The sequence below is a fragment of the Fukomys damarensis genome, unplaced genomic scaffold (assembly GCF_012274545.1).
Source record: "Fukomys damarensis isolate Sample0158 unplaced genomic scaffold, DMR_v1.0_HiC HiC_scaffold_33, whole genome shotgun sequence".
NCBI lineage: Eukaryota > Metazoa > Chordata > Mammalia > Rodentia > Bathyergidae > Fukomys > Fukomys damarensis.
In genome coordinates, this window is record NW_022900945.1 from 49,942,302 (window position 1) to 49,952,913 (window position 10,612).

Here is a 10,612-nt window from a genome sequence, read left to right on the forward strand (position 1 = left end):
GCCCCAGCGAGTGCGCGCTCGTCCGCGCCCTCCCGAGCACAGAGCTCCCTTGTGCGGTCCGCGGGCCCGGCCGATCGCTCTCCCGAGGAAGCAGCGGGGAGCTGGGGAGGAAGAAGCTGGGGCTTTCTGCACTGGAGTCCCGCGGGCCCGGCGTCTCATTTTCCCAGGCGGCTTCCACTCCCGGGTGAGGAGCCCCGAGGGGAAGGAAAGCGCCTGGAACATGGAGCGGACGTGGGCGAGGTAGGTGAGCCGCCTCCCTCTCGCCGCGTTCGCGCGGGGACTCGGGGTCCCTCTCTCCCCTTCCCAGGGCCGGGGGAAGGGTCGCCCCTCACCCCTAGGGGCTTCGACAGCTTGTCTCTTCCGTCCTGCCGCCCTCCCGGATCCCAGCCCACCTCTCCGACCCCCCCTGCACACGTTCTGGTCTCTGGTGGTTCCCTTGCTCAGTGAATCTTCCTTCCACCTACTCTTGATGTTAAAAATATCCAATGAGGCTGCCTGGAAGTTTTGGTAGAAATGTCTCTGTGGTTTCCTGGTGTTGGCTTCTCTTTTCTGCAGACCAGAGGGATCCCGGTGGGTCTTTAGGGATACCTTTGATTTCCGTTACTTTGAGCAGTATCAGATTCATTCTGACCCTGCCACGTTTTCCTCCTCGACCTCACCCTCTGTTAGTTACACAAAGGCAAAAGCAGCTCTCCTCCGGGGCTTTCTTTTGGAGTGACTTTGAGAGAGGGAAGGAGAAAAAGATCAGAAGGCTCCACGCTGCTCAGACCTGGCTGAGCGTCCTTCTGCTCTAGGGTCAGATTTCGGAGATGCTTGATGCTGTTTTCTCCATCCTCACACCTTCTCCCAAGTATACTTTAACATAAAGTTCTTTTCAGGAGTAGTAAGGAGAAAGACTTAATTTTTCTTTGGGGCCAGTGCGGGTGGGGAGGCCGTATTCCAGAGGCTTTCCATAATAGCCACTCTTGCTTCTCCTGGATTTAGCCCCGGAGAATTGGAGTGGGGCCGAAGAGTGTACTGCCTCCCCAGACAGGGAACACGCCACCATCACAGACTTAAATTTGGGGCTCTACCGTTCTTACACAAAAGACCTGGGCCATTTTGGTTCCACAGCATGAACAGTCTAGTGTGAATGTAAGGACAGGGCACAGCGAAGCCTGGTAGGTGAAATGTACTGTGGAGATTTCTAAGTGTTGACCCTACTTGTTAGCCCTTTTCTGCTCTTTTCAGGCCTCTCTGTTCTAGAGGGCTAGGGTCCGTATTGGGAATCTCTATATTTAAAAAGCGCCATTGGGAGACAGGAAGAGACCCAAAGCCATGGCCTTGACCCTAGCCAAAGGACCTGGGGCTCTTCAGTCTGGAGAAGACTGAGGGGCTGGGGAGTTCTCCTCAGAGATCTGAAGAGCAGCTGGTGGTAGAAGGGTTAGATCCATTTAACATCTCTTTGGAGAACCAAGCAACTGATAGGAGCAAGTTGTGAGGTTATGGGGAGAAAGTTTTGGCTTAGAGAAAGGAAAGAGCTTTCTAAACAGTGAGCCACCTCAACAGTAAGGAGATCTCTGACCTTGGAGTTATCAGAGCAAAAGCCAGGTGGCCCCTTGATGGTAATGAGAGTTGCGTGTCAGGGATTCTTGATCTCCATCAGTATTTTTCTCACTTTAAGAAAAGTAGTCATGTTCAAGCTCTGGATTCCACCACCAGACTCTCAAAAAAGTATTATTTATTAACTTTAAAAATGTTTACAAATAACAATTATAGACAAATCCAGAATAATTCAGAAAATTACAAATTATATGTTTACACTCCACTTAACTTCCTAGACTGAGTCTATCCATGTGATAGGTTCCCAGATCAAGAATGAGAACATTACTTAAATGCTTAGTACGATTCCAAGGACAACCATTATCTTGATTTTTAGCACCATAGATAATTTTTGCACAGTTTTGAACTTTGTGTAAATGAAATTGTATATTCTTTACTTTTTATCCTTTCACTTAATTTACCTTTTGGAGATTTTTCTACATTGGTGTGTGCAGTAGTGGTTCCTTTATTCTTGCTTCTACATAGGATTTATTGTGTGTAAATATACTGATTTATCCATTCTGTTATTAAAATATATTTAGGCAATTTCCAGTTTGGGGCTATTACATTGCTATGAACATTTGTGTATATTTTTTTGTGAATATATGTACAAATTTCTATTGGGTAAATAAATTATACATAGCAGAAGTAGAATTACTGAATAGCAAGGAATTCATGTCCAGCTTTAGTAAATACTGCCAAATATTGCCAACAAAGTGGTTACAAAGGAGGTTTCTAAAGAAAATGTCCTAAATGGAAACAAAGTCTTTGTAAATAGGGAAGGGTGAAGGAGGCGAAGGGAGAGCAGGGATATGGGGAATAAATAAGAACCAAGACACATCACGTAAAGGTACAAGATCCCAATGATAAATGTAACTGTGTTGTTTGCTTTAAACGTACCAAGAAACTTAATGGGGAAAAATTATGAAAATGTCCTAAAGGTAGTAAAAAGGTACTCCGTATCACTAGTCATCAGAAAAATGCAAATTAAAACACAGTGACACCATGCTACACACATATCAGAATGGCTGAAATTGAAAGGTTAAAAAATACCAAATGTTGGCAAGATGGAATCCTCAGAATGTTCACACTTTTTAAAGCCCCTACCTACAACAGAAAATGAATTTTACATTGCAACCAAATATGCTCACATGTAACAAATAACAGTTTCATGTAGCAATAATTTACTATGTGTTTTGTACTGATTATTTATTCTATTTGTTTTCCTTTGAAAACAAATGCTGGTTTGCTGGTTATGATTCATTTAGTTTATTTCTCCACCTAATGGGTCACAGTTGGAAAAAATCCTGTAATTATAGCTTGTGGCTGATGTCTCAGATCCTTCTTAACTCATATGTCAGATTAGTTCACAAACATTTATTAAAAATGTGAGAACCCCAAATAGGCTAGACACTGTTCTATTTGCTAAGTATAAAACAGTTAATGAGGCTGGGTTTCTACCTTTCCAGGTTTTATATTCATATCATGTATAATATTAATCAAGTGAGGCTAAGGCTCCTCTCGGAGCACTGTGGAAAACACAACCTGGGGGCTTCTGGGAATAAAATTAACTGTAATCGCTACCACTTATTAAGCTTGCACTGGGCACTAATCTCTATGTATACTTTATTTCACTGAATCCTCATAGCTCTATGAGGTAAATGTTATTAAAAATTTCTTTTGAGCCGGGTGTAGTGGCACACGCCTGTAATCCCAGAACTTGGGAGGCTGAGGCAGGAGGATCACTGCAAGTTCAAGACCAGCCTGGGCTACATAGTGAGTTCCAGGTCAGTCTCAGTTACATAGTGAGACCCTGTCTCAAACAAACAAACAAACAAAAATTTCTTTTGCAATTAATAATTTTATTGAAAAAGGCCAGGGATTTAGCTCAGTGGTTCTGCCGCCTGCCTTGCAAGCACAAGGACCCGAGTTCAATCCCTAGTACCAAACAACAACAAAACAAAAATAATTCTATTGAAAGATATATCTTCTGGTATCAAACATAATGGTAGTTGGTTAGGTTACCTCTGCCGACTTAAAATTAATACTGATGTTTTAAAAATATCAAAATATATCAGCCATATGGTAAAACTGAAGTTATCTGGTTTACAAAAAGTCAAAGGTAGAATTACTGTGGTTCTTTGGTCCCCCCAATCTTTGGTTTATTTTTCAATGCTTATTTATCCGTAACATGATGTCAAAATTGACTACATCCGTTCTGGATAGAGGCAAATGTTATTACACCCATTTTTATGACAAGAAAATTGAATTTAAGACAGGATGACTAATTTGTCCAGGGTGGTACACACAGCTAAGGAACAAATAAAGCCTGAAACTACCCAATTCTAAAGCCTATGCTTTTAATTGCTTTAATTGAATTGGGTCTGGTAGATGAGTTATTTCTGAGTTGGTTCTGAAGCTAGCAACTTATGCTGGCTTTTCTTTACTTGATCTTAACTGAAAGGCCAAGGAGTGATACTGTTAGTTTTTCTTAAATTTATGGGTAACCTAAAGACTTTTATTCTGTTTCCAGATTTCATTCTAGGCAGCTCTGGACAGTTCTTTGTCATTGAGAAGTACTGCGTGCAATCCCCCACACCCATAAAGGACAGGGTGCTTGGCGTTTGGCTTCTCAAAATCCGAGCAGTCTCCTCCCAGCCGTGTATGGCTACCCCTCTGCAGCTCAGCAGAAGTCTTCCCCTCTCCTCCCTCCCTAAGGTGTTGCCTGACTCATTGATGAAATCATCTGAAGAGATGACTGTTGGTTCTAGAACAGTAAATGAGCTTACTATTTCCCATGAGCTTACCGGCCTTCCAAAGAGCTGGTTTATTGGTCAAATTGAAACCCATAATTAGGATAAGAATTGTCAAAGGAATAAGCTCATGGGGATGATCATGAACATGATTATCAGGGTGGTCTTCCTTACCTTGTAAATCTGGTATTAATCAAATGCTTCTACTGCTCTGAATTTTTAGCATTCACCTATCTGGACTAAAAACTAACAACCTTTTGGTTTAGCGATTGTGAACATTTCCAGGTCACTGTAACTATTTCCTGTTGTGCCTCTAACATGTCCCCATGAACTTGGAAGAAGTTACCTAGCTGTTTTGGAGGTCAGAAATCTGAAAATTGGTCTTTGAAGTAAAAATTAAGATGTTAGCAGAACTGCGTTCCTTCCGGAGGCTCTAAGGGCGAAACTGTTCCTTGCCGATCGGAGCTTCTAGGGCATTTCCACATTCCTGGCTCACAGCTCCTTTCCAGCAATGGTATCACTCTGGCCTCTGCTTCTGTGACCACATCACCTTCTCTCTTCTGACCTCTCCCATTTCCCTCTTACGAGGACCCTTGTGAGTGATTACAGCTGGACCAATACACTCCACGATGATCTCCGCATCTCAGGATCCTCACTCTCATCTGGAAGTCCCTCCTGTATGTAAAGCGTCACAGCCACAAATTCTGGGGATTAGAAATGTTGACATCCTTGGAGTGCCATTATTCGGCTTGCCACACTGTGAAACACAGGAAAATTCATTACTAATTCTTTCCCCCTTTTAGGTGGAAATGTTCTTGCTTATAGCATATGGGAAAATTGAGGAAAAAATCAGGCAAATCATAGATGAACCTCAGACAACTTCCAGAACAAATAACTCAAGAAAAAAAAAAATGAACCTGAAAGATTTAAGAGGAAGCTATAAGACTGAATGTTAGGAAAGGAGAGAAAATTATTTCATCTGTTTTGTTTTGTTTTGTTTCTCCTGTATTTTAACAAAGTAACATGCAAGCATTAATTTTATATGTCTGCTGTGTCTGAACATTTGGAAAAAGGAAATAACACCCAAGAAAAATAATGGCCCAGTTATAGAATCTAATAGCTTGATATTGTTTGCCTCTGCCACGTGGTTAATAATCCTCTTTTTTTTGGGGGGGGTACCGGGGATCGAACTTGGGTCCTTGGGCTTGCGAGGCAGGCGGCAGACTGCCATGAGGTTAAAGTGCAGCCTTCAAAAAAGACAAGATGCCCATTTATCTATCATAACTTTATCATACTTGACAGATTCCCGATGATAAACTATTTGCATTTATTCTTCTCTGTGTTAATACGTAGCCTAGAGAAGTGATGGCGAAACTTTTAGAGACCAAGGGCCCAAACTGCAACTTACTTGTCACAAAGTGCCAACATTGCAACTAAACCTGAATACTGAGGTTTTAGATTAGAAAACACAACTGTGATCTGATGCTCAGCTGCTGGGGTGACTTGGCTCACGTACTGACGGTGAGGGTTTGCCACCACTGGCCTAGAGGAATGAGGGACATTTATATTTCTTTGAGTTCACAGTGAGTTGGTAGAAAGTCCTGTTTCCAAATACAGCATTTTGCCCCATTTTACAGATGTGGCTGCTGTAGCTGGGGGAAGGGTGCTTACGTGATTTAGCGATGTTCACAATTCTTACACATTAATGAACTAAGGTCTGGATAATATCAATATATTTGCTTACTGTGATGCTAATGTTTTGCATATAGCATTTTGTATTAGGAGAATGCTTGTTTTCATAATTCTATTATGTAAATATCTTTGGGTGCTGAATTTCCTGTTTAATATTTGGCCCTGCTGACAACTAATTTTTCAGATTTTAAAAAGGAAAATCTCAGCCTTGTCAGACCTGGTTTACTTTTAAATAGACCCTCACTTGGATGTTGGCTTAGGGAATTCGCCTCCATCGGGGTTTTCATTCCCAATTTCCTAATTTCTGTTTTCATTCCTACTGACCAGATCCATGTGGATCCTCCCAGCTCTTCTTCCAACAATATGCTAAAACTAGATTTTAAATACCGGAAAACTGGAAAGGGGGTACTTTTGTCTCTGAAAGGACAAGTGGCTGGGCCTCGTCACGGCCATCCTGGGTGACCCCCCTCTCCCCCATGGCTGAGGATGTTTGGGGAAGGCCGCGTTGACAATCTGTCCATTCAGTAGATGCCTGGGACAGTGCTCCCTATTGAAACTAACACCGCTTTATAAATAAAATTCCACACTGGTCTCAGAACATTCCACAAGTTGTCTCTGACAAAAAAAGTCAAATAGCATTTAAAGTTAGAAGAAAGTCTAGTGTGAAAGAGATGAACCAAGGTGGCTCTAGCTGATTCTATTTTAAAAGAAGGACTTGTTTTCCTCCAAGAGCATCTTTTGAGCTTAGCAAGCAAAGCATGTTCTGAATTTTTTTCCTGAGCACTTATGGCTAAAGACTTTCAGTTGTACACTATTTATAATGAATTTTGTAATAATAATAGCTTGTATTTTCATAGTACTTTCATACTCTGGGATACTTTTTCCTATAATCTGTCTCTTATTTCCAGTTTTTTGTTGTTGTTGTTTTGCTTGCTGCACTTGGCAGAAACTTTTTTCTCCTTTGGCTTCTTCAATGTCTGCTAGGGAAGATACCTTCAACGGGTGTCTTCTCATCATGGTCAAGGTAGAAAGACTATAAAGAAAGTCACTGCAGACACACAGAAAGCCTTGGTGACAATGAAAATTGAGTAATTTCTAGCATTTCGTTTCACACAATTTAAAGTTTATTTTCTGTATAATAATTTCAGTATTATTATTCATAATGTAGAGTAGCCTGTCACATGGAATTATGATACTTAATCATTTCCTATTCTGATGCCTGTAATTTTCCCATTTTAAACTATTATTAGTGAATTAATGAACTTATAGGTACACAAAGCATCTTCTTTTGTAGAATTATTTTGAATAATAGATATTTGGAAATAGAATATCTATGCTAACCATTTCCAGTTCTTGAAAGTATATTGTAGGTTGCTGGTAATTATACTCATAGCAGAAGGATATTATATCCAATTTAACATTATTTTCAAGACCATAATCTCTATATAGCAGAGGGGGAAATGGAGGCACATCATTACAAAGGTTCATATTTTGGGTGAATCAATGGCATTATTCCCAAGTTTTACCTTTTCTAGGATTAAATGCTTCAGTGTTGTTATTAATTTCATTAATATTATGAGATGGTTACTAAAATGGTGATAAACAAAAATTTTAATCTAAAATTAAATTTAAATGACCTTAAAACTAGGCATCTTATGTTACCAGGTCAACTGCAAAGAAAGAAAAAAGAAAATAGATACTACATGTGATGATGGAAGTAGGGCAATGGAATTTATATTCTGCTTTTTAAACTAAGTCAATATATGTCTTTATAGTAGGCAGAAATTTACATCTGTGTTCACCAAGGGACAACTGCTAAGGTTTAGAACCAACTTGGTTTTAGAAAAAGCCCTCTGTGCATTACTTAGGGGACACTGAGGTGATTTGAGCCTTGGCAGAGCATTATTGCCAGCAGACCCAGGTAGCTGACTGTGGGTGGAGTGGTTGTCATCCTATTCACCCTGAGCTAAAGTTATTATGCATGGGTTTTCACTTATGGGTTGATCCCATCTACACACCTAGCCTTGCCTTTGCTAAGACAAGTTTGTCCTTCAGAGGTTGGCCTCATTGCTACCTCCTTTTGGAATTATTTTTGAAAGCTAGTTCTGGGTACTTTCTGCAGCCAAAATAGCTCCGCCTGTGGAGCTATTATAGCACTATAGCATGTAGTAGTTGGTTTCTTTGGTGTTTCCCATGCCCTAAGTTTACTGGAAGCATAAACTGTTATCTGTCTAAATCTTTGGCATGTAATGTTATTTGAAGCAATTAGAAGAACCTCAGTTAAGAATTTTTCAGATAGCATTCCCTAAAAGGCAGGTGTGAATATTTGTTGTATGTCACCTTATTAGAAAATGGATACCAGACTACCAAAACTTTGTGCCATCACACATTCAAACTGTCTATATATTGTTTAACTCCGGACCTTTTGCTTGAGAGGCAGGCAGTGGAACCGCTGAGCTAAATCCCAAGCCCTTTCTAACCTTGAATTTAATTCACTGTGCTATCAACACAGCTCACCTTTACTCCAGGTTCTCTATTCTTTTTTTCTTTTCAGTACCAGGGTAGAACTCAGGACCTTGCACTTGCCAGGCAGGTGCAGCGCCACTGATCTACACCCCCAGCCCCAGATTCTCCATTCTTAAGAGACTTAACTCTGAAATTATATTCCTTGACCCAGATCAAGGCCCCACTTCCCTTTTCTTTCTAAATGTTCGGTTTACCTCATCACTTATTCCAGTTCCTCGACTCCTCCATATCTTCCAGGCCATCCGCTCTTTGTTTTCCTTCTTACTGAGCTCAGGGCCAGCTGTTTGAATTATGTTCTCAGCATTGCTTCAGAATCTCTGACTCCTTAATGGTCTCCAACCCTTGGGAACCACTAGTCAGTTCTGTTATTCGCTAGGATCCTATAAGCTGTGCTTTACTACAATATGAAGCCCCATGGAGAAAGGCAGCCCTAGATTCATTCTTCTGATCTTGGCTTGATGTATAACGCTGTTAAGAAATTGCCTCTCTCTGGACTCTTCTTCCAAAATCAAATGCCTTACAACTTGTGATTTCCATAACATAAACAAAAGCAAGATGCAAATCATCTGTTCAACATTACTTCTACTTTGTAGAATTTGCATAAGTAAATGAACTGAAGAATAACTAAAACTTAATACATAAAAATCCTTTCCAATGTTGTCTTTAAGTGGCAACATTTAAAAAATATTTTTTCTCCTTTTTAAAATTTCTATAAGGAGCATGTAGTTCTACATAAATCATTAAAAACAGACACAAATAAAATGAACAATAGAAGATTATGAGGCTAAAAAGTAGATGGAAAGGGGGAAAAATCACCTATCTCTTGACCTCCAGTTTTGGGCTCTAAATATTAAGACAATTGTCCTACAATTCCCCAATGCCTTTGGAATATTAGTTTTTAACATAAACTAAGGGACTGCAGAACCAGGACTAAAAGTGAAAAGCAAAAGATAAGTTCTAGAAGTGGGTGAAGAGATCATCTGCCATCTTTGGTGATGGGTCTAAATCCAAAGCACACTATGTTCAGGTCTCTTTTGAAAGAGTCATATCTGCCTCTTGATTGATTTATGGACAGTAGAGAATTTATTGGATATTTATTTGGAAGCCTGGTGAATTGCAAGTCAAAGAGAAAAAAGCAGTTACTTGAACAGCCTTTCTCATTTCATAGTATTAAATGGTTTCTATGAATCTGGATGGACAGCACCCCTTCCAAAAATAGTTTCTTTTAGGATGAAGACAGTGTAAAGAGAAGGGGAGGAAGGGAAGAGAGGAAAGAGAAAAAATAGGTCCTACAGAAATGCACAATAATGCTGTAGCTTGCAGCAGTTATTGAGGACGAACGCTCCAGAAAACTGCCTCCTGGAGTTGCATCTGGCCGTGGTCACCCTCAGTGAATAGGCTGTGTTGAGTGAAGGGTGTAATTGCAGCCTGCGCTGGAGAAAAGCGGATGTTTCTGAATCAGTGCCAAGTCAGTCTACACTTGGGGTGTGTGTGGGGGGGGAGCTCACAGTGATGTTCTTTCTGTTCTGAGAAGCTTTGCCAATTCAGCACCCTTGCTTGCAGAGGTTCTAATGATAGGTCTTGAGATGAGAAAAAAATGATCATCCCACTGTATTTATTATATAATAATCTTGCACTCGGCATCTGTGACTTCCACCCTATTTACATTTGAATATGCGCTTTTGCGACTCTGGTGCCAAATTGGGGGGTTAGTATTCAGCAACATTTGGAACACACACGATATCCTCGGTGTTTCTCTTGGCGGAGACAAAAAGATCTGAGAACTCTCAAAGCATTCTCCTGAAGGCCTGTTTCCACTTTGTGTTTTTCCATCACCTCTTTATTGTTCAGATTTTTCCCTTTGCCAGGGTTAGTGCTCAGTGTCATCACAGAAGGGAGTTGGGGAAGATATGAATAGTGTGGAGAAATTTGGGTAGAGATAGGGAAGTATAAAATATGGATGACACACTTTTTAGGATAGGACCTATATAAATAGTCATGTTAGCCACTTCCCCTTTCAGATTTTTTTTTTTTTTTTTTTTTTTTTTCCGGGGTTGCAA

General features: G+C 40.5%; 1 protein-coding gene across 7 annotated transcripts in view; it reads left to right on the plus strand.

Annotated features, from left to right (window-relative positions):
• Positions 1 to 10,612, plus strand: part of Pde4dip (phosphodiesterase 4D interacting protein) — a 211,035-nt gene that overhangs the window by 33,520 nt on the left and 166,903 nt on the right. For 5 of the 7 annotated variants that reach the window (XM_019207343.2, XM_033758357.1, XM_010623128.3 and 2 more), the window contains exon 1: positions 8 to 240. The exons of 1 other annotated variant lie outside the window; for it this stretch is intronic. In XM_019207343.2, the coding sequence (XP_019062888.1) occupies positions 221 to 240 (20 nt within the window). In that variant the 5' untranslated portion in view covers positions 8 to 220. Of the gene's footprint in view, positions 1 to 7; positions 241 to 3,233; positions 3,239 to 10,612 lie in introns of those variants that run through there. One more of the 7 variants, XM_019207344.2, reaches the window with a different exon arrangement.